General features: G+C 46.0%; 1 protein-coding gene across 1 annotated transcript in view; it reads left to right on the top strand.

Moving 5' to 3' along the window:
* Positions 1-23,988, top strand: part of ADGRD1 (adhesion G protein-coupled receptor D1) — a 183,192-nt gene that overhangs the window by 38,110 nt on the left and 121,094 nt on the right. Inside the window, exons 5-10 of the mRNA XM_015417864.1 lie at positions 2,150-2,272; positions 13,171-13,347; positions 14,986-15,240; positions 15,977-16,041; positions 19,311-19,466; positions 23,657-23,716. Coding sequence (XP_015273350.1) covers positions 2,150-2,272; positions 13,171-13,347; positions 14,986-15,240; positions 15,977-16,041; positions 19,311-19,466; positions 23,657-23,716 — 836 coding nt within the window. The remainder of the gene's footprint in view (positions 1-2,149; positions 2,273-13,170; positions 13,348-14,985; positions 15,241-15,976; positions 16,042-19,310; positions 19,467-23,656; positions 23,717-23,988) is intronic.

Consider the following 23,988-nt stretch of genomic DNA (forward strand, 5'->3'; position numbering starts at 1 on the left):
GCTGAAGAAAAAGGCTTACCTGAAGGGAACCATTGGATCCAACCCCTCACATTAAAATTTAGCTCAGCAACAGCCACAGTGAGAGCTCTCAAGATTAGTTTTCCCTGTTTGGACTCCTGTGTTGTGTTGCATAGGAGCAGCAGCTGTCAAACTTCGGATCTCGACAAAGTTCCTGGTCCACTGCCCCAACTGCTCATTAATGAGCACCCGTGATTAGTAACTGGGTCATTCCGCCGCTCCCTGGAGGCTTTCGATAACAGGGCAACTGGCAGCATAAATAATGAATACATTTATGCACACTGTGCATTTTTGATGCTGTTCTGTCTGAGGTTAAATGGCACCTGAACGTCGGCTTCATTTGTCAAATTGGGGGTGCAGAGGGGAAAAACGTGTGGGAGGGCCGATCCTGCTTCCAAGAGAGTCACTTATCCCCACTTGAGGGATTCCCCCCCCCCTCCCTGTTGAGAGATACGGACTGGCAGATTCATATTCATCTCGTGTTTTATTCATCGTGTTGCTTTTTTTTTTTGTCTTTGTTGTTCCACCCAGCTCTAAGAGTCCACAACTTCACTGTGCTTCCTTCCCATAACTCTACTTTTGTATATACCAATGATTCTGCCTACTCTAACTTCTCTGCAACTGTAGGTGAGACTTCCGTATGCGTTTCTTCACCATTTGCCACGTGTCGGCGTTTCTGATCAGGGTTAGGTTTGGAACTGGAGTTCTGTTGGCGGCTGAAAGTTGGGTTTACGTGTATTAAGAAGCTTTAAATATAATTGAGTACATGTGTTAAATAATCAGAGGTCATTTCGGGGGGGAACGTGGGGGAACGCAGTTCCCCCGGGTGAGGTGTAGGGGGGCGGGGCACATGATGAAGCCCCGCCCCCTGCTTCTGGCCGCCCTGCTTCCAGCCCTCATTCAGCCAGGAGGAGGCAGGAGAAGAGGGGGGGTAAGTTGCTTCCTCCCCGCCTCTCCCCACCCCTGCCTGCCTGGGGCCAGGAAGGGCCTTGACGGGGCTTCCTCGCACTCCCGCTGGCCTTGCAGGTCCACCGCCGGGCCCCTGATGTCAGGGGGTGTGGCATATGCTAATGAGTTATGCTAATGAGTTCCCCTAGCTCTTTTTCTATGAAATGACCCCTGTAAATAATATATATTGTGTTTTAAAAAAACAGAACTTGGAAACAGATCGCACAGGAGTTGCTGTGGTATTGCAGGTTAATTAAAAGGAGACCCAAGTAGGCCTGAGGCAGACATCACTTAAACCATGGTTAGTGCTAACCATGGCCTAGTTCATGGTGGGTAGCCATTAGGGTTGCCAGGTCTGGGTTGGGAAATACCTGGAGACTTTGGGGGTGGAGCCAGGAGAGGGCGGAGTTTGGGGAGGGGAGGGGCCTCAGCATGGCACAATGCCATAGAGTCCACCCTTCCATGCAGCCATTTTCTCCAGGGGAGCTGGTCTCTGTCAGATGGAGACCAGTTAAAAAAGCGGGAGATCCCCAGGCCCCACCAGGAGGCTGGTAGCCCTAGTAGCCATGTTGGTCTGAAGCAACAGAACAAAGTTTGAGTCCAGTGGCACCTTTAAGAGAAGTGTGCATTCACACGAAAGCTTATACCCAGAATTAAACTTCGTTGGTCTTAAAGGCGCCTTAGACATGTATGTTTTTGTGATGGTCATTCAAAAAAATAAAAGCTCACTTTTCTTTAAAAAACAAACAGTGATTAATAGGCATCCAAGTGTGGTTGCCAATCTGCAGGTTTGGGACTGGAGAACTGCAATTGATCTCCAGACTACATAAATCCGTTCCCCTGGAGGAAATGGCTGCTTTGGGAGGTGGGCTCTAAGACGTCGCATTCCCGCCGAGCTTCCTCTCTTCTCCACACTCGGCCTTCCCCAGATCTCCAGGAATTTCGCAATGCTTCATTGGCAGCTATAGGGGACAGTATATCTACCAGCCCTACTTTGGCTACAGCCCTAGAGGGGCCGTTGCTGGAGAAAAAGGGGCAGTTTCTACTGGTTTCATGGAAATGGGGATGCAGGAAAGTGGGATATGGGTGAAAAGCCGTGTCCTCAGGACAGTGTGGACTGTGAAAAGAATATTAAAAAAACAAAGAACAAAACTTGCCTCTTTCTTACGTTTTCTTTCTTCAGATATAGTAGAAGGAATGGTGAACAAGGGGATTTGCATCCCAGATCCAACAGGAGTGATGTTTCTCCTCTTTGGAAGCTACCAAAACTCTTGCATTATTAATCCGGAACTTTGTGAACCTGAAGGTTGGTATGCAGCCATTGTCAGTATTTGGATTGTCTGTTTTTTATTGCTCTGCACTTAAGACTGAAAGAGAGAGGAGACGATGCAACACCCTCCGCAAACTTAAGGCATCAGCAAAAACTTGTCTTAGGGAAGTTAGCTTTATATGAAAATGCCAGAAAATAATTTGCAGCTCCCTCCCATTAAAAAAAAATCCAAATGATGTGCATTATCTGTTATCCGAATGAATTATGAACATTTGCATATTAGTAGAATTTACCTATATGTGTAAAAAATACTGAGAGAGCTCCCCAAATGATTTCCAAAAAGCTATTCTTTTTCTTGAATGGCTTTGTTTAGGGGTATCTGCTGTGTATTTTCATAGCTGCCTCTTGAATCCATTCCATATTACTACCACCACTGAACATCTTCCCCTTAGGACTAAGTTAGATCTCTCAGGTCATAGGTGTTGTTGGATGGGAACAATTTTTTGCTTAGAATATCCCGAAGAATCCTTGAAAAACTTCATCTAGTCAATGCAGAAGGCCAAATGAATACAGGAGACTGTTGAAGGGTCCCTTGATATATTTTAAAGGAACATAAGAACATGAGAGAAGCCATGTTGGATCAGGCCAGTGGCCCACCCAGTCCAACACTCTGCATCGCACAGTGGCCAAAACCCAGCTGCCATCAGGAGGTCCACCAGCAAGGCCAGAACTCCAGAAGTCCAGAAACTTTTATGCCGCTGTTGTAGGGTTACTAGGTCCCTTGGAGCAGATGGTGGGGGATGGGAGGCAGACATACCAGGAGTGGGGAGGAATGCCAGAAATTAACGCGACATATCTACGTATTCGGAAGTGAGCCCGTTCGCGGGGAGGGCGGGTTATAAATGTAAATAAATAAATAAAAATACAATAAAATGAAGGCACGTTGGGGACGTTGGAGGGGCAATGCTCTGTTTTTTGGGCAAAACTCTATGGTAGAATTAGCTTCTACCATAGAGTTTTGCCCCCAAACCAGAGCATCGTTTTCACCAACATCCCCAGCGTGCCTGTGTAATTTCTGGGTTATGTAGGCACGTCACATTAATTTCTTGTGTTCCTGCCTTTTTTTTAGGCGGGGGGTAAGGGGGAGAGGTGGGGGCTGACAGTGGGAGAGTCCCGTCCCCACCATAGGCTCTGACATCCCTAAGCCGTTGGGAGGCTCTAAATTTGATTAGAGGAACAGTGGGAGGGAAGAGGGTGCGCCATCTTTTCTCTTTGGGTTGTTTTGTCTGCTAAGAGTTGTTCTCCCTAAGCTGGCTTTCATGCTACCAGCAAAATATACAGACTTTGTGTCTTTTCCTTTGCAGGTGGAGAAGCCTCCATAGTGGTGGTTTTGACTGGAATAACAGCCCATGGGGAAATAGTGACACATAGGGTTACCAGCCTCCAGGTGGGACCTGGAGATCTCTTGCTTTTACAACTGATCTCCAGACTACAGAGATCAGTTCCCCTGGAGGAAATGGCAGTTTTGATGGGTGTAGTCTATGGTATTATACCCTGCTCTGCCATCCCTAGACTGTACCCCCAGATCTCCAGGAATTTCCTAACCTGGAGCTGGCAACCCTAGCATCCCACCCTACCAGTTGCTCCAAAGAATGGGGAGGGAAGAACACAAATCAGCTTATTTTTACTTATGTAGATTTTATACCCTCCTTTTCTACTTGAAGGAGTTCCCAAGGCAGCTGTTCTTCCTTCCCCGTTTCTTTTCCCTGTTGCATTATGTTGAAACCATTTTCTAAGCTGCTATAAGCAATCTTGTAAGTCTGCTGGTGCCCCTGCTGAATTTTAACCAAGGTGTGGAGAAACTTTTCACTCAGGGGGAGAAGAAAAACATGTTTTCATGCATCATGTCATAGAGGGAAAGACGAGAGGCGATACTATAATGCAACCCCTCTCTTTAGCTTTTAAAGTAATGCTCCAGCTATGCCTGAGTAAATGCGCTTGGTAATCATGTAACTCTTAGTGCTGGATGGCACCACTTTCATTCGGAGTCTCAGACATCATTTTGGAGACTGGTTTATCGGTAAATATATATATTTCTGTCCTGAAGCATTTGATTATTTTAAACATCCCACTTTTCTGGCACGCAGCTTGCAACAACAGAGAAAAACAAGCAACTGGGCAGTAATGGACAGTCAATAAAAACCACAATGAAGTCACTAGAAAATGTTATGGGATTGTCAGAGCAGTCATTCTAGGATAAAAATTACACAGACTGTTTTTTTTTTTTTAAAGGAATAATTTTAGAACTTCCTGACAGTTAGAGCAGTTCCTCAGTGGAACAGGCTTCATCGGGAGGTGGTGGGCTCTCCTTCTTTGGAGGTTTTTTAGCAGAGGCTATATGGCCATCTGACAGCAAGGCTAATTCCGTGAACGTAGGCAGATCATGAGAGGGAGGGCAGGAAGGGTTGCATCCGTGCTTAGTTCTTGTGGCCCTTTCTTACACGCCCAGGGAAATGCTGATCACCACTTTGGGGTCAAGAAGCAATTTTTCTCCAGGCCAGTTTGGCTGGGGATCCTGGAGTTTTTTGGCATCTTCTGGGCATGGAACAGGGGTCACTGCAGGTGTGGAGGTGTTTGTGAATGACCTGCATTGTGCAGAGGTTTGGATTAGATGGCCATGGAGGTCCCTTCCAACTCTATGGTTCTTCTATGAATCCTTTGGAATGTAAGCAAAGAGGAACAATCTGTTATTTTCAGAGGGAAGAGGTGCCACAGGCTTGGAGTAGGGTGCCCAACCTTCAGATGGGACCTGGAGTTCCCAGATTTGGAACTGATCTGTAGGATTTTGTGGCTTGTGGGGCAATTTTTTTTCTTCTGGTGGGGCTGAAGTTCTCAGTGCAGAAAGAAAAGCCATTTAGCCAATAGAAACCTGTTACCAGGATAGCTCTCTAAACTGCAGGCGGTCAGCCACTTTAGATGACAGTTCTCAGCTGCTGCAAGTTAATCCTTCTGCCAGCCTAAGCAACAGACCTGATAACAAGCCGGCAGGTGGGAGTGATGACTTCTATAATCAAGAAAGCTAACACTTAGGCAGAAAAACTCTCTTAAAGGAGACCAGTTTCTTGATGCAGAGTTAGAAGGGATCCTAGAGGTCACCTACTCCAACCCCCCCTTGCTCAATGAGGAAATTAGTCAACTGTAGCACCCTACTCTGCTTAAGGGAGCACACACCTTTAGAAATGTTTTAAAATGATTGAAAAAAAGCATTTACAGGAGAAATTCTTGTGGTACTGTGCCTTTAATAGAGGGGGTGGAGCCCCCCAAACCCCCACCTTAGCTTCGAGCCTGCAGACTACAGAGATCAGTTCACCTTAAGGAAATGGCATCTTTGAAAGGTGGACTCTATGGCATCACATTCTAGGCCTTCCAGCGGGATGCCCTGCTCCAGGTCCCTACCCCGGCATCGATCAGCTGGCTGGTGGGGACTTACTGGCAGCAAAAGCAGGCCTAGGCCTGCCTTGCTGGCTACACAGTGATGTCACTTCCAGCACACACTGGAAGTGTTGTCATCTTGTTGCCAGCAATTGAGAAAACACTTTATGGCAAAATGATTTCTAACATAGAGTTTTTGCCCGAACGCCTGATCATTCCCACATTGTTGGTGACACAGTGGTGGCACTTCCGTCACTTTATTTTGGCCTGGTGTCTAAAAGGATGTAAAGTAGGCATCAGGTGAGCCTCAAAAGGGAGGGTGTTCCAGAGGTAAGGTTGCCACCTCAGAAAACACCCTGTCTCTAGTTGTGTTAAATGGTGGGTTCCACGGATGAGCAGGCTCGAGTCTAGTGATCAGCTCAACTTTGTGATTTCAGCAGGGCTATTTTGGGGCAGGAATGAACGCACAGGAACGGAGTTCCGGCTGGCTCCCGAGTTGGCCACGCCCAGCAGGAACTCATTAGCATAATAGGCCACACCCAACAGCAGAAACTCATTAGGATTGGCTACATTAGGGGTGTGTGGCCTAACATGCAAAGGAGTTCCTGCTACAAAAAAGCCCTGGGTTTTGACAACAAACAAGGTAAACAGAATAAGAAGCAAAAGGTGGGTGTGGCTGGATTACCACACTTCTGGTAACATGGGGGTGCGGCCTAATGTGCTAATGAGCTGTGCTGTCAGGGGTGTGGCCTAATATGCTAATGAGTTCCTGCTGTTGGGTGTGGCCTATTATGCTAATGAGTTCCTGCTGGGCTTTTTCTACAAAAAGAGCCCTGGATCTCAGCAACAGCAAGACAAGGCTCCTGAGCCTCAGCTCTGTTAAACAGCATGCAATTGCCACACCCAAACACACCCCACTCACCGTGATAGGCTATTTACTACTAGACTGGTTACTTTCAGAATCCTGGCAGGCTATTGTTCTGATGCTCCAAGCTCAGCCAGTCTCTGGGGTGATTCAATCAGGAATGATTCAATCCCAATACATAACAAGTTGCCCCCACCAACCCTGTGAAGGCAGAAAGTAGGGCTTGAGAGGCAGATCTGAGAGATGTGGGAGTCCTCTCCAAGACAGAAGGAAGTCTGATATAGGAAGAAAGTATTTCTAACGTGAAACAGCAGGTGATGTGACTCTGTGACATGTGATTTACCTGCAAAAAGCAGCTGGGAAGTGAGGTCAATATGGATTGCGGTCAACGAGGTCTAGAAGGAGGCTTTTAAATTGTTCCCCTTCCATTGTTTCCCCAATTGAACATTGTCTGCAGGGAAGTGGCGTTTTTATTTAGGGGAGGGGCTGTGGCTCAGTGGTAGAGCATTCGCTTGGCACGCAGAAGGTCCCAGGTTCAATCCCCGGCATCTCCAGTAAAAGACCAGGTGAGAGGTGATGTGAAAGGCCTCTGCCTAAGCACCTTTCTCCAAAATGTCATGGCCCCAATTAGTGTTCCCTCTAAGCTGGGTTAAGTGTGAACTAGCTCACAGTTTTTTAGCCTCTGGCTCATACATTTTTGTCCTAGCTCAGGAAGGATGGCTCCAGACCAAACTAATTTATGCAGTAGCCAAATCGCTCGCTCACAACTTTAATGCCAGTAGCTCACAAAGTAGAATTTTTTGCTCACAAGAGTCCACAGTTTAGAGGGAGCATTGGCCCCAATCCATATCAGGTCACCCGAATCCGCTTTGCAGGTAAATTGCACATCAAAGGACCTGACCTGGGATCCCCAGCGTCAAGTCTAGGATGGGTCTGTGGAGCAGAATAGCTCTGGGGAGCACAGAAATTGGCCATCTCTGGGTTTTTAAAATTGTAGTTATTTTATTGTATACAGCCAGTGAGCTGGTGCTTATGAAGAACAGTTTGTCCCCCCTCCCTCGTCTCCCTAAAATGGTACCCCGTGTCCCGATCTGGTCAGACCCGAGGAGATTCTTCATTCTCTGCCGCAAGAACATTTCTTTTTGTGCACAATTTCTTAATGTATATATTTTGCTTCTTCCCCACGCCATCAGGGAAATAAAACTTACCCGTTTGCAACATTAGTTCTACAACGGTGATGATAATCTAAGGCTGGAAGTAAATTTTTTACTATCGGCTTTCCCTGGGCTTGCAAACAAAAACATTACGATTGAAACACTGAAATGTTTGCAGTGGATAAAAATGGTAAAGAATAGGTGTGTGTGTGTGGGGGGGGAGGAATAGCATTCAGGGGACTAGGCTTGTTATTCCTGGTTTTTTCCCCATTAGGTCATCCCATTGTGTCATAAGAAACAAGTAATTAAAGTCTTCTGTGAACCCACAGAGAAGGGGTAGCAATTAGCCTCACCTTTGCATGGCTGAACCAGAGTGCTTTAGTAGCTAAACCAGAGACATGGGTTCAAGTCTCCATTATGCCATGAGACCAATGGGTGACTCACTACTAGACCCTTAATCCCGGTTCAACGCTGCCTCCTACTAGCTATTCTGCACGACACTCAAGTTCATTCCCTCTTTTTATCCCATTCTTTTGGCCAATTCTGCATTACATTGTGGTCACCCTGGGTTCAGACCGCCGTCGCCCCCGGGGGTATACGGACCTTATTTTGCTGTGGGCTCTCCCTCGATCTGGAGTGGCCCCAGTGCAGACTTCAGTGTAGAATGTTTTACTTGGTTTTGATCCTCCCTGCCCCTTTCCCGCCATCTAGGACAAACACCCCTGTTTGCAATACAGAATTTATAACCCGGGGCAGGCAAGCAAACTGGAGCGGGACAAAATGAGTGCAGAAAACAACAGATAAACAGAGATAACTGTAGGGTAAATGGCCATGAGTCGAACACAGAGAAAGCCTGGGGGCGAGGTTTTTTGTGAGACTTCTTACACTTTGTTTCAAGTTCTTTCATCTCTGTTTCAGATTTCTGCTAGTTTTCTGAAATCCAAACTCTATTGTACTGAGGGCTGCTGGGAGCAGGGGGTGGGGCTTGTTGCATGTGCCCGTCCCCTGGGTTCTTTACTGCCGGAGCTCCGCTCCTGTGCGCTCCTGCAGGAAATGACCCCTGATCCCACCCTTCTTCCAAGGATCTGAGGGCAGCAAACATAGGGCTCCCTTATTTTCATTTTATCCTTTGTTGTTCGAGTAACAGTGGAGCAGGGATTAGAACCCAGGTTTCACGGGTCAGAATTCAACAGAGTGGCCCCTGCTAGGCTATGCAAAGTGCACGACTAGGGATAGATCGTTCTGCCAGATCTTAGTATTGTGTGAATGAAATGCTGCCGAATTAGCTCCCTTCAGAAGAGCCTGTCTGTAATATTTCTTTAAGTGTCGCTGCTCTGGACTTGTCCTTCCAATCATCCTCCGCTGGGAGTGTGTAATTGTGTTGGGTATCTTTACTGGGTGTGATTCACTCAGAGCAATGGATTCTAGTATAATTAGCAGGGGTTGACAATCGTGCTTACTGGGTACAGCGAACACACTCTGGGACCTACAACTTTCAGGAGTATGTAACCAGTTGCTGCTTTCATCTCAAGGACTCCGAGTGAGTTAGACTGAAAGACAAGGCTGAGATCAGATAGGAGTTTGATTACCCTTGTCTTAAGCATTGTCCCATACTCCTTGTTAAATCACAGAGTTGACTGGAGGTGTGCCTGCAATTCTCACAATTCAACTGGGCATGTTAGTCTGGGCATGTGAGTAAATTGACCTGTCCTGGTTTACTTTAAAAAAAAATTGTCCAGTAGAACACTTAATCTCCCGCTGTGGAATTGATTGTGATAAAACGGTGGCCACTCAAAACACATTCAGCACCCTTTCTTGCCTGGAATGATCGGTGGTAGCATTTTAACAAACACATAAATAAATCTGGTTGCATATTATGTAATACAGGATGTTTGACTAGAAGATGGACCTTTGGTCTGAACCAGCACAACTGCTCTTGCGTTCTTACAGGGAAACATGTGTGGGTGTGGAGTGAAATGGAATTAATGCATTCAGATTCCATATTCATGCATTTTCTGGCCCGTGCACAAAAGCTTCAAAAGCCATCTCCCAAGAGATACTGATAGCCAGAGAACACGGACTGTCCCTGATAAACAGGGACCGCCAGAAGGCACGGAAAGCCACTGATGTACATTGACAATGGCTTTGACCCAAGAAAGCCCCATTCATACACAGTGTCAGCTCTTCAAAGGCTTGCCCATCTGTGTAGTACATAAACAAGGAGAGAGAAAAAACCAAGGGGCGAATTTAGCCGTCCAGGACTGTGGTTGGACAGAGACCAGAGGATTTAAAGTGCCGCAGCCATAGTCGGCCCTGACGGCTCTCGCTTCCAAGTGCAACAGTCTGCTTTCCCCCACCAGCTATAACACCGAGCTCAGCAGGCCTAAAATAATAGCAAACAATGCTGGAAAAACCACGCCTTCCCCTTTGGCAGAAAGGACTGGTTCAGAATCAAATAAAGAAAAGATCAGTCAGCGTGTGCATATAATTGTGTTGACCGAAGGCAAGGGATCTCCACAGGGGTTGCCGACCTCCAGGCGGGACCTGGTGCTCTCCTGGAATTACACTACAGAGATCCGTTCCCTTGGAGAAAATGGCTGCTTTGGAGGGGGGGGGGCGTTATACCCTGCTGAGTTCCCGCCCCTCCTCAAATGCAGCTGTCCCAGGCTCCGCCCTTAAGATCTCTAGGAATTTCCCACGCCAGAGTTGTCGATTCTGCTCCCCGCTCACCCTCTAGTGGAATCCTGGGGAAAGGAACCCCAAAGCTCAGCTCATCTGATCATCAGCACAGGGCTCAGGCTTTTGTTACGCCGAATTTATCTTCAAGATGTTCAGAGGGAAATGGAATTAAGAACTCTATAAACAAATCAGGCTGGTTTTGTTTCTGTAAATCACATCTGTCCCTCTCTCGACAACGCCACTTCCCAAATCAGCTTAGGCGAACAAGTGTGGAAAGTCTTACCTCTGTGCAGGGATGATATGAGATGGACTGTGGGGTTCCTTTCCAGGTGCCTCATCTTGGAATGGAGGGGGTGCCCATGCCTCAGTCAGAGCACCGTGGTATAATGGTAAGAGCAGGGGTGGACCAAACTTGCTTAACGTAAGAGCCGCATAGAATAAACATCAGATGCCTGAGAGCCGCAAGACATGAACAAACATTACATACACGTTTTTATTGAAAAACATGCAGATTTGTTTTTTTATTAACATTAGATTGATAACTTTAGATGGGGAATGGGGGGAGAAAGAGACAGCGAAAGAAAGAAAGGTGGAAAGAAAGTGGAAAGAGGGAGGGAGAAAGAGGTGGAAAGAAAGCAACTTTAACTTTAAATGTATCTTCTAAGCTGTCCCCCCCCCGCCCCCACACAAGTTAGTTTGGTTTGGAGATAAGATTTAAAAAGACAAATGCCTTCTCCAAGTTAAAGTTGCTTTCTTTCTCTGCCCTCCCATCAACCCTACCCAGGGAGGGGAACACTGGCTGGGGAAGGGAAGACCGATCGGGGAGGTATGCCTCCCCTTCACTTCCATAGCCGCCCTGCCGGGAGCCACACAATATGTGTGAAAGAGCCACATGTGCCTCCCGAGCCACAGTTTGGCCATCCCTGAGTTAGCGTGTTGGATTAGGCTGGGGGAGACCCGGGTTCAAACATCCACTCAGTCACTAATCTCACTAGATGATCACTCGCTTAGCCTAGTCTACCTCACAGCATTGTGAGGAGACGATGGAGGATGGGAGAACCATGTGAACTGGCCCAAGCTTCATGGGGAAAGAATGGGATAAAATGTAATTTTAAAAAATCAATAACAGTGACAACGACAGCAACGGAAAAAAAACAATCAATATGATATATTTTTTAAAAAAAGAATAGAAACAATAAATTCAAACCATCAGCAGTAAAAAAACAACAGCATGCGGTAAATCAAGAGCTACAGCAGCAAAACTGAAGTTATAAAAAGCTGGAGCATAAGAGGGGGAAAGATGAATCCAAAACTGAGGGGAAAGTGAGTGTCCTTACTCAGTATCAAAATCTTAAAAGGTTTGTTGACGGCTGTGTGGATGTTTTCACCCCTCCTTTTTGGATGAACTATTAATTTCAAGATGATTCAAGCTTCTAAGTTACACGTACCTCTTTCTCTAGAGTATTTTAGGCAAAAAAAAAAAGCAAACTAAGTCGTTTTATGATCATTGTGATCTTGGTTGGTTGTGTGGACAAAAGGTAGGCTTGGATGTTAACACAGTGCATTCGCACTAACCCTTAAGGTTATCATTGGATGGACTACTTAATTAGGGGTTCTAATCCACAAAGCCTATGCTGTAATAAATGAGTTAGTCTTCAAGGCACAGGTCTCCAATCTTTTTGATCCTCATGGTGTGGTGGCAGTTGTTGCCAACACAATATTTTTAAATATCTGAACAGTCAATCAGATCCTCAGTGGCCAATCAGAAGCCTTGATGGGCCAAAGCCCCACCTGGCCCCACCTACTTTCTAAAAATCTGCAGTCAATCAGATCCTCAGTGACCAATCAGAAGCCTTGGTGGACCAAGGCCCCACCTAGCCCTACCCACTTTCTAAAAATCTGCAGTCAGTCAGATCCTCAATGGCCAATCAGAAGCCTTGGTGGACAAAAGCCCCACCTGGTCCCACCCACTTTCTAAAAACTCTTGGTGGGTACCAGGAAAGGTGTTTGTAGGAACCCTGGCACCCACAGACACCACATTGGGGGGGACCCCTGGTTTGAAGTGTCACTAGATTCTATTGCTGTGCCTCTTGTCCAACAACATGGAACAGAGGCTGAGGCTTTTCACGGGTGTTGCCTCCTGGAACCGGTATTCCGAAGTTTACTGCCTCTAAATGTGGATGTTTCCTTTAGTCACCATGGCTAGTAGCCACCGATAGACCTCTCCACCATGAATCTGTCTAATCCTCTTTTAAACCTGTCTATGCCTGTGGCCCTCACTACATCTGCTGACAGTGAATTCCAAGTTCAGCAAGTAGAAGGTAGTGTCTTATTGGCCCACAAGGAGGGTCATGCTGCTGATATTTATTGCAGGTTGGGGCAAATCAGGAACTTCTTACTTTCTGCCAGTCACAGGGACTTATGTTGCATGCCCTTTCCGTGCCACCTTCTAAAATTTTATCACCCACAAAAATTGCCTGTTGAAATACTCTAATAGATCTTATGGCATTTTTTTTTTTAAAAAAAATCTGCTTTCCAAAGTTGTTTAATGTACTTTGTATTCTGCTGTTTTTTTTAAATTTCTGCTGTTGTTGTTTTATTAATTGTTGCTTTAATAGTTTATAATAAAATGTATGTTGTTGTAAGGTGCTTTGATTAAGAAAGAAAGTAAAATAAATGGAAGAGAGTCTCACGCTCTTGGCTGCAGTAATTGGACATCTTGGCAAATGTGCAAAGAGTTTAAATTCCAGGTCCATCTTCTCATCGACAATCCCTCCTCCCTCTCTCTCTGTTTCCTCTGCTAGGTGTAACATTCTCTTTTTTCTGGAAGACAAAGACACAACAACCCAATTCTCCCCCAGCATATGGCGATCAGGTACTTTCCAATGGGTTCAAGATCTCCTTCAGTGAAGGCAAAGGATCCGTGGAACTGTATAACCATCAGCATTCGTGGAAATGGGAGGCAAGTTTCATCCCATCAGGTAAATCTAGGGTTTTCAGAATGGTTAGTTTCTTAGAGATGAGCACAGATAATGGATGCAGGAAGCTTGTTATTAGATTGGGATATTCTTAATAAATTGTATGTATTTTAGTCTGTATGCTACAACCTGAGGGTCAGAGCTGGGACGGAGTTCAGGGCTGTAGCATCTGACAGGGTTTTGTTTTATCGGTCCTGCCCCAGGAAGAACCTCAGAATAGGGCGTGTGTGTGTGTGTGTGAGAGAGATTCTTTAACCCTGATCCCCCACCCCCTCTCTCCTGTCAATTGCCTCTCTCATGGATTCTTGGGTTTTGTCTGGCCCTTCCTCCTTGGCCTTCCCTGGGCCAGCCTAATAAAAGATTCCTTGGAGATGGGCTGATGCTGGACTCCTCCAATGCCCTCTCTTCAGGGGTGGACTCAAGGTGAGTGGAGGGAATCTGAGCCAATACCTTCCCTGGCTGTGCCCTGCCTCCCCCTGCCCCGCCCTCCCCCTGAGGTTTTAAGAGGCTGCTCTGGAGTCAGCCGCAGCATCTGTTTACAATGCTGCCTAGGCTTAAGCCTGGATGGATCAAGGTAGGCAATGGATGCCTGAGCTAAGTACATCCGCCCTCACCGATCAGGGAACAGAAGGGAGAGCAGAAGGTGATGTTTAAAAAGAAGATAAGCTCTAGCTTCTCACTTGTTTGACACTAAAACACTTCTTTTTGGCTGCGCACCTCATTTTGATGTGGCGATCTGTGCTAGCAGTAAAACGGGCTGCTGGCGTTCTGAGGTGGGAAAACAGGCTGTTTCCCATGGATTGCAGACGGAGGACCCTGTTTATGTATGCTGTTCTCTTTAAGCAACTCACTGCAAGAAGAAAATTAGTGCAACAGGGCTAGACCCTTCCCAACCTGGTGTGCTTTTTCTTTTTTGCTTTTAAAGAGGGTTTTATGCATGGGAGGTTTAAAAACAGTATGCCCTAGTATATCTTATTCTGTGGTCTAATGCAGGGGTCCTCAGCCATTTTGAGCCTGTGGGCATCTTGGGAATACTGACACAAGGTGGTGGGCACAACCACAACATGGTTGCTGTGGGAGGTGGAGCCAGTGACAAAATGGCCACTGCAGGAGGAAGAGAGAGAGACACACACACAGAGGAAGTCCAAATACAGGGGAGAAGAAGAGTAATTAAAAAAAATACACTGGGAAAGCAGAGACAGAGAGAGAGAGAGAGAGAATAAAAGTAACACTACTGTGGAAGTTTGTGCTGAAAGAACATTATTTTAATCTGCACAACCAATCAGGTCCCCAATACTAATCAGAAGCCCGGCGGGGCAGTAGCCACCCCTGGCTATGTCCAGTTTCGAAAAACACTTGGTGGATGCCAGAAGAGGTGTCAGCAGGTGCCACGGCACTTGCGGATATCACGTTGGGAACTCCTGATCGCAGGCTTCTATTACTTCATTCTATCAGATCTTAGTTTACTCTTAATATATACTAAATCCAATTTTTATACTAAGTGTTTAAAGGAGTGGTAAATTATGGATTCCCACGCCGCCGCCCCCTCCAAAATTTGATTACTTCTGAGATGGGGATTTTGATTTGTGTCAGCGAATTCACAGAACCTTATGATCTCCACTGATTTGCTGTTCTTTTCAGGTCCCTACTGGACTCATGTTCTCTTCACCTGGAAGTCTCAGGATGGTTTGAAAGTGTACGTCAACGGAACCTTACATACCACTGACCCTAACGGGAAAGTTTCCTACAGTTACGCGGACTCGAGCTCAAATATGTTGACGGGATCAGAGGGTGACCAGACTGGACGTTATGTTAATGGGGTTTTTGATGAATTTATCATATGGGAAAGAGTGCTCACACCTAAGGAAGTTGAGCAGTATTTTACAGCCGCTGTTGGTAAGTGGAAATACCACCCATTCTAGCAAGCTGCGAGGTGTAAATCTTGGATTGCAAACCCACTTCAGATACTGATTTCAGACTCCAGTTAAAATGGGAAGACTTGATTTGCATTAATAACTTTGGTGCAGATATAATGCTGAGCTTTCAGACGGAGGTAGGGTGGGATTCATGCTTGGGTGGTGGTGGTGGTATGGGAAATATTCTTGTGACTGGTTGTCAGCTTGCAAATGATGGTTTGCAAGGAGATAGTGTTATGTATGCACCAGGCAAGAGTACAAAGAGCTTAATGTGCAGAGTGGCTCATAACGAAGGGGACACTCTTAAAGATACCTAGTGTGCTTAGCAGGCCTGTAGCTACAGTGGGGCATCTCGGGGCCTGGCCCCCTGACTTACTTCCTAGGCCCCCTGACTCCCCATCCAGCCCAGGTGCTCCCTTAGGGGTGTATGTGCAGCAGGGGTGCCTGTGGAATGCCCCCTGACTTATTTAAAGACCCCCCGAATAAAAAAAAATCCTGGCTACGGACCTGGTGCTTAGGTACTCTGGCATCAATGCATATCTGTTCACTTGGCAGGGAAACAATGTGTGTAAATAGGAAAGTCATCGCACACTGCAGTATGCATGTCTGTTGATAGTGGGTTAGTTCTTGACTTCTCCAGCTTTTACCGTGGTTTGTAGATCATGTACTCCAATGGTTTAAGGTGAAGGGACAATTCATGTGAATGTTTTTTCTAGGTGATCAACCTTTGCTTTCTTCGACAGCTCCATGGGGCCAGCAAGCAACGGAAACAGTTCCAATGGTAGGCAATGTCCTGAAAAGCTGTCTCTTTACTGATGGTTGTATATAATGAAAAAAGTTGCCATCCTAAGATTTTGATCGATTTATGAAAAATTAACCTATTGGTTTGGGCACACAGAATTTTCTTACCCCTCCTCTCTGCAACTCCACACACCCTGAGAAAAACCATTTTGGAAAGCCCAGAAGTAATCACACCTCTCTAGGAATCACTGGAAACTTGGTGGTAAAACCATAGAGTTTCTGGTGATTCCTAGAGAGGATTGACTGGAGATGATGTCATGCTGTTGCCAACAACTTTTTTGAAACATTAGTTTTTCCCCACTGGCTGCAGAAACAGTGGCAGGAAACAGGAGCTGGAGGTGGGAGATTCCCTGCCCCTAACCAGAGCCCGGTAAGCCTACTTTTGATATGGTGGGGGGTCACACTGTAGCATGCCTAATGGCTTGGTTGGACTGCAGATGGGAGGGGAAAGGGAACTGGGATACATATAAATTAGCACCCCCCTCGTAAATCTCAGGCTTTCGAGCAGGGATCCTCTATTTTGTTCGGCCTGTATGCACTTTTGGGATTTTGAGAATGAGAAGTGGGCACCACTAAAAAATGGGTGCCCTCAGGAAGCAGTCACAAAATGGCTGCCATGAGGTGGGAAGGCCAGTTACAAAACTCTGGGAGGTTGTAAGTCAAGCATCATCCTACAATGGCAGCTGTTTTTGAATGGGCGCTCCCTGGAGACATAAATGTGTTGCCTGCTGAGTTCCTCTGAAGTGCTGCGTATTCCTGTGAGGTGGAAGAAAGCTTGGATTGACTCGTTGCTTTGGAGAAGAAATGATTTGTTGAAGATGTGTAAATGGACACCAGGGAACCCATAAGGTTATGCCACGGTGCCCCCAGGCGCTACATCAGGGACGACTACTTTAGAGAACTTCAACCACCTACATTATTGTTTGTAACAGGGATTTAAAAAAGAGAGTAAAGCTGCCAATTTAACTTGTATCACAAACAAGTGTGTTGCTGGAATGATTGCCTCGCCCTCCCTGCCGACACATCAGGAATTCAACTCACGCCCTTCAAGTCTGAAACGAACAAGATGAAAACTAATGGGATTTTGACGTAGCTGTTATCAAGTGTGTTTAGTCAGAATGAGAAAGGAAGCAATTTTCACTCGGTCTAGGTGAAATGCTTAGGTATTTGTTTTTGTTAAAACCTCTTTCACTCATTGCTAGTTCTCAAGATCATTTCGTTGAAGCGAGCTGCAACTTAATGGCTGTTTGGTGAGTGCTCTTCACCGTGGGCCCAAGTTGCAGCGCACTGCAGCAATTTTAAATATGCTTCCCAAAGGTCTGCGGCTTCATGGCCTTCTGTGGCCCCTTGCACGTTACAGAGGAATGGGATGATTTTATCAGCTGTGATCGCTCAAGAGGCTGAATGTTGGATGCTGACGACGAGAGCTAACGAGGGCAAACCATTATGCCTTGCTTGGCTGTGGTTGACATTTTCTTGGCAATAGATGGTTGGATGAGGCAGACCTTGGTTGACCTGCCAAGGCCCTTCTAATATTCTTGGGCTGTAGCGCTTCACACAACCAAAATAATATACTGAGAAAAGGTGCATTGAGGAGACATCGATCTCCATGTGGAAAATAACAGAATGGGAGGCCATCCCGAGACTGATGCCAGGGATGGAAATGTTGCCTTGGAGTACCCATCATCATTTTAGATAGCATCATCCATGGGGGAATCACGCTTCAGCATAAAAAATACCCAGGTCATTGCCCAGAGGATATGACAATTTAAAATTTAATGGAGGAGAGAATAGGTAGAGGAAGGAGCCAGTGTGGAGGGAGAATGCCAAGGTTAACAAGGGATGGATATGAATAAATGCAGCAGCACATACTTAAGCTTTTGTTGCATTCGTCGGTGCTTTCCTTGAGGGCTTAAGCCATAAGGCTCCATGAAAAAGATGGTTTCTTTTACAGAGGAGATTTGGGGAGACTGAAATAGTTCCACGTTGGCAGTTTGGGGAAGAATTCCAGGCATAAGGGACAGCAGTGGTGACTGGGCAGGGCCTTTAAAGAACAAAGAGAATCATGGTCACTTGGCAGGGTCATACAACCAATACTGTTACCAACCTCCAGGTGGGGCCTGAAGATTTCCTGGAATTACAGTTGATCTCCATGCAACTGAGATCAGTTTCCCCTGGAGAAAATGGCTTCTTGGGAGGGTGGACTCTGTGGCATTAGACCCCACTGGGGTCCGCCCCCAGGCTCCACCCTCAACGTTTCCAGGTATTTCCCAACTCAGAGTTGGCAACCCTAACAACTGAAGGTACAAACGTTTCTTGTAAGTAGGGTTGCCAACTCTGGGTTGGGAAATACCTGGAGATTTTGGGGGTGGAGCCTGGGGAGGAATAGGACTTCAGTGGGGTACAATTCCATAGAGTCTACCCTCAAAGAGGGCAGAGAGCCACTCTGGTGTAGTGGTTAAGAGCGTGGACTCTAATCTGGGAGGTTTGATTCCCCACTCCTCCGCATGCAGCTGCCGGGGTGACCTTGGGTCAGTCATAAGTTCTTTCAGAGATGTTTTCTCAAGGACAGTTCTCGGGAGCGCTCTCTCAGCCTCAAGTACCTCACAGGGTGTCTGTTGTGGGAAGGGGAAGGGAAAGGGATTGTAAACCGCTCTGAGACTTCTTTGGGTAGTGAAGGGTGGGATATAAATCCAATCTCCTCCTCCTCCTCCTCCAAAGCAGCCATTTTCTCCAGGGGAACTGATCTATGTTGCCTGGAGATGAGTTCTGATTCTGGGACATTTCCAGGCACCGCCTAGAGGTTGGCAACCCTACTGGCAAGAAGATGACAAGAGATGCGTAGACAGATAGAATGCAACTTAGTCGTGGAAAGCTTTCAAAGTTACGTGTATTGCATATGGAAGGGGATGGGGGAATCTATGCAGGATATGGAAGTGGATGGGGAAATCTGTGCAGGGATTTGAAGAGAGGCTTTGCACAGCTGAGCAATGAGACGGAAATTATTTTAATCAGTGGATAAAATGTTGAAGGTCTAACAAGGGAAGGCTGGAGACCACAAGGTTGCATTAGTCAGGGCATAAACTGATCTGTGAAATTTCACAGGGTTATCCAGTTATTTCAGCATAAGACACTTGTTTCTCAGAATAAGACACTTGCCTCCTGCATTTGTTGAGTGCGTCTCAGTATTGAGAAGATATTGTGTTGACCATTGACATGGAAAGGTGAGATACTGTGTCAATCTTCCAGCCATCCAGAAATGCCTACCGACCCATCATAGTTAACCTTACGGAGGAGAGAGGAAACTTCCTTTACCCTGGTGCCATGCTGGACTACTTGGAAAACATTTCCCTTGCCTTACCCAATGAATCACTCTCAGCAGAGACCGCCTTTAATCTTACTGAGGTAAATTTACTTTTATTTGTTAGTTCAGTTACTGAGGGGCATTTCCACCATCCGTTACTTGATTTATGAAGAGATGCTAGTCAATTTACTGAGGAATATTTTCTTCATCTGTTACTTCATTTAGAGTGCAACCCTAAACAGAATTACACCCTTCTAAGACTATTGAAATCAGTGGTCTTAGAAGGGTGTAAGTCTGTTTAGGACTGCCCTATTACAGAGGAACGTTCGGACCTACTAAGAGCTGTTAGTTTTACGAGGTAAATTTCCTTCATCTATTACTTGGTTTCCTGAGGAAAGTCAGTCAATTTACTCAGTCAATTCACTGTGGAAAATTTCCTTCATCAGTCAATATATTGAGGTAAATATTCTTCATATATTGGTTAAATATATATTACTAGATGTATGGCTGTTGGCAGAGCTGGCCGAGGGGACTGGTGGATTAAGAAAAATGGTTAAAAGGAGGGAAGAAGGTATTTCCTTTGGAAAGAGGGAGTATTTTTGTAAAATGTATTACGAAGCGGTGCTTTTTCCCCAGGCTGCCTGCCAGTACACCACAGATTACTTAATGGTGGTACTCAGGGGCAGGTGTGCTAGTAACATTTTTTTGTACATTCTGCTCCTGTGTGAAGACAGAGGTTGAAGACATGCTCCTCTGAGGGAAGCTTTTCGATTGGTCTTTGGGGAGGGTTGCACTGTAACCAGAATTTTGTTTCAATAGCCCAGGGTTACCATATTTTGAATAGCTAAAGAGAGGATATATTTCACAACTGACTCCTTCTAACAAGTGGCCACTATGACAAATTTAATTTTAAATACCCCTAATATTTAACCTGTGGTAATTGCTACTAACTAACCTTCCAATCCCAACAGAGGTCGCTTCCATCAGTTTTTTTTTTAAAGAGCCCAAAAGAAGACGGACACACACAAAAAAGAGGACGTGTCCTCTAAAAAGAGGACATCTGGTCATCCTAGATAACCATTTCCAGAGAGTTGCCTTTTTCCATGTTGTAAAATCTAGTTCTGCTTTGTACGGCCCCGGTCACACTGCAGGAAAAGCTGGGGCGGAAGTGCGGCTTTTTAGAGCCGCAGCAAAAGAGAAACGCGGCAGCGGGATCAGACAGATCCCCCGAGCCGCCGCGCATATGCTCCCCAGCGCGATCAGATGCGAGGGGGAAGCCACGGACAGGAGAGCGAGGCGAGTCAGCTGTGCATGTGTGTGCCTGCGCAGTTCGGCAAGGGGCCTCGCATGCTGTGGGAGACGGGCGTGTCGGCGATCACACGGCCGCCTGTGCCGCGGATTTTCCGGTAGGTAGTAGTGCGTTGCAGGTTTATTTTAACTCCACATCTTCGGCTGGAAGAGATGGATTGGGGACGGGTGCGCGCCGCTTCCCAGTAGTTGTGGTGTGATCGCGCCTGCTTGATACGCCCCCGATCCGTCCCTCTTGCGGATCAAATCCTCCCGTGTGACCGGGGCCTAAATTAACCAAATTTGATTGCTAATTACGTAAAACACACACTTTAATTGCAACCGATTACTTTGTGCCTGTTTCTGGTGGCAACTACCACCCAAAAGCTGGGGATACATCTTTTAAAATGTGGGCACTGTTAAAACTCCATCTCGCATAATTGTACTTTGCCCTCACCTGGATGGCCCAGGCTAGCTCGATCTCATCAGATCTCGGAAGTTAAGCAGGGTCCGTCCTGGATGGGAGACCACCAAGGAAGCCCAGGGTTGCTATGCAACGGCGAACAACCTTTGGCTGTGTCTTGCCTTGAAAACCCTATGGAGTCACCCACCATAGGTCAGCTGTGACTCGACGGCAGTTTCCACCACCACTTTGTGCCTGTTTCTGGTGGCAGCTGGGGGATAAATCTTTTAAAATGTGGATATTGTTTGAACTCCATCTTGTATAACGGTATTTTGTTACCCACAGAGGCTTGCCAGCTCTGGGTTGGGAAATACCTGGAGATTTGGGGGGTGGAGGCTGGGGAGGGTGGGGTTTGGGGAGAGGAAGGACTTCCATGGGGCATGGTGCCATAGAATCCACCTTCCAAAGCTGCCATTTCCTCCAGGTGAACGGATCTCTGTCGCCTGGAGATATGTTGTAATTGCAGGAGAGCTCCAGCTGTCAGCTGGAGGGTGGCAAGCCCATCTAATGCCTTTGAGAACCTTAGTTGAGAAACAGGCTTAGAAATATTTTCTGTTGATAAATAAAAGACTGAAGCTTATCTAGGAAAAGATTTGCAAACTGGGGCTGGCAGCTCTGAAGAGGCCGAGGGGAGCAATTTTCGTCGCTTCTCACAGAAGCCTTATGCTTTTGGGCGAACAGGTCGGACGTGGCTGCGAACGAGCCCAGCAAATCTCCCAGGTCTTTTTTTGTTGTTGTTATTGCCACCACTCAGGCAGAATTTTTGCTGACTTGCAGGTATGTTCCAGTATCAGCCCCGTCATTTCGCTGAGCTGAAAGCCTCCCACATTTTGTCCTTCCTCTTTGCTTTGTGTTTTACAGTCCGCATTCTGCCCGCAGGGTCTGAGCTAGCCAGAGGCTGAGAAGTCACGTTCTGCTAACAAAACTCTGCCTTTGATGGTCTTGGCAGGCAGATTATTCCCTTTTTAATGCTGGCCTTAAGCGATCATTGTTGTGACAGTAATCAGTTGTGTGATTCTGACAGCAAATGTGATGCTTAAAGCCAGAAGCAATGGTGGCGGCGGTGGGCCTGGAGGTTATACGCTCAGATAAAAGGAAAATAGAATCCCTCCCTCCTTTTTTGTTTTTGTGTGCACCTTAAATGCATTCTGAATTTTCAGGGAACGAGGATGTGTTTTATTTACTTATTTACATAAAGAATTTTATGCCACCTTTCCACCTGTTCAGGATCCACAAAATGGCACACATAAAAACATTAAAAATTATAAAATAATTCAATAAAAACTCACAGAAAATACCAGAACCAGGGAGGAGGGCCAGTAACCAACGAACAGGGCATAGAAGTCTTCTGAAGTTGCCTCCTAGCACTGTTTCTGTGTTTATTCTCAACAGGGCAACATAAAAATGTACATGGGATGAAATGAACATAGATGTTCATATTGACTTCTGCTTAAGTTGATTAAGTAGGGTGTGTTGGGGTCGGGGAGGCGTCATTTTTTGTTGGTGAGGGCAATGTATGTATGTTGGCTTGCACCTATGTTGGGATCACGCTTATCCAAAAGTCAATCCAACTGATATCAATGAAATCAAGTAAAGTTGCACAGAGAATAATACCCATTAGGACATGTGGTGCTGTCTGCCCTGACATTGGCTACTACCATTGTGAGATAGCTTTAAGTTCTGGCACAGTGTTGGTTTATTTATGTGGATACTTATGCCTTGTTTTTCTCCAGTTTGATTTTGGAAATCTACTGATCTGTGCCTGATCTATCTGTTCAGCAGAGCCAGCTTGCTCTGGATGAACCCCTGCCCTCAGCCCCAGTGCTCCACCCTTGAGAAATTGAGGCATAAGAGGAAAAACAAATGGCCAGAAAATTGCATCTAGTGATATTCTAGGAATTTTCCCACATCTATATGGTTTTTACCATAGAGGCTGGGGAAATTCCTAGAGCGTTACCTGGAAGCAATGCCACATCCTTCCCAAACTCCATTATCCACAAGCACCGCTCTCAAAATCCCCTGTTCCCAGCAGCAGCAGCAGCAGCAGCAGCAGCACCCCCTCCCAAGGCACAGTATGGAAGGAGGGGTCAGCCATGATAGTTGATGCATATTGTAAAATATGCTGGTACAGGGAGACTTCCATGCACTATTGACAGTGTAGTTACCTTTTCTTATAAAAAAAACACTATCCACTCACACACAAGGTTCTATTGCAATCTGGGGTATTTTTCTCCCAGCTTCAGTCATTTTTGCTCAGTTTTTATCTCAACATTGTGAAAAGAGAAATAAACAGATGAGAGCATAAAGGGAACATTATTGTGATGTTAGCATCTACAAATACTCTATTACTTGGGAATAATACCGTATGATATCTAATGAGACCAGCTTCAGGCGATGCTGTCTCCCTGTGACGTGCATGAATATGTGTTTATTATTTTAGAATGAATGGACCGCCAGCCTCTAATGAAGCCCTTGCCTAGATTGTTGTTTGCTAGAGGAATGGCAACGGCATGGAATGATCTGGGTATTCTTTATTCATAGGCTTTCTTGCAAACTGTGGAAGATGTGCTTTCTTTACCCAGCTGGATTGAAACTGTGGAGGTAATGTCTGTGGGCCAAACTGCATGTTTATTATTATTATTATTATTGTTGTTGTTGTTATTATTATTTATCGGGTTTATACCCTGCCCTCCCCGCTTTACAGCAGGCTCAGGGCGGCTTACACTGGTTAACAAGCAAATATGTACCCCTGAAGCCCCCCATGGACTATTTTGCCCCCAGGGAAAAGTGATTTGGGGAGGTGTTCGTTTTAAGTGGAGAAACAGCAGGAGGGAGGATCTTTTCCCTACCTTCCATTTCTCTGTTCCAGATTT

This window comes from Gekko japonicus, unplaced genomic scaffold (assembly GCF_001447785.1).
Source record: "Gekko japonicus isolate JY-2015 unplaced genomic scaffold, Gekko_japonicus_V1.1 scaffold328, whole genome shotgun sequence".
NCBI classification, from domain to species: domain Eukaryota; kingdom Metazoa; phylum Chordata; class Lepidosauria; order Squamata; family Gekkonidae; genus Gekko; species Gekko japonicus.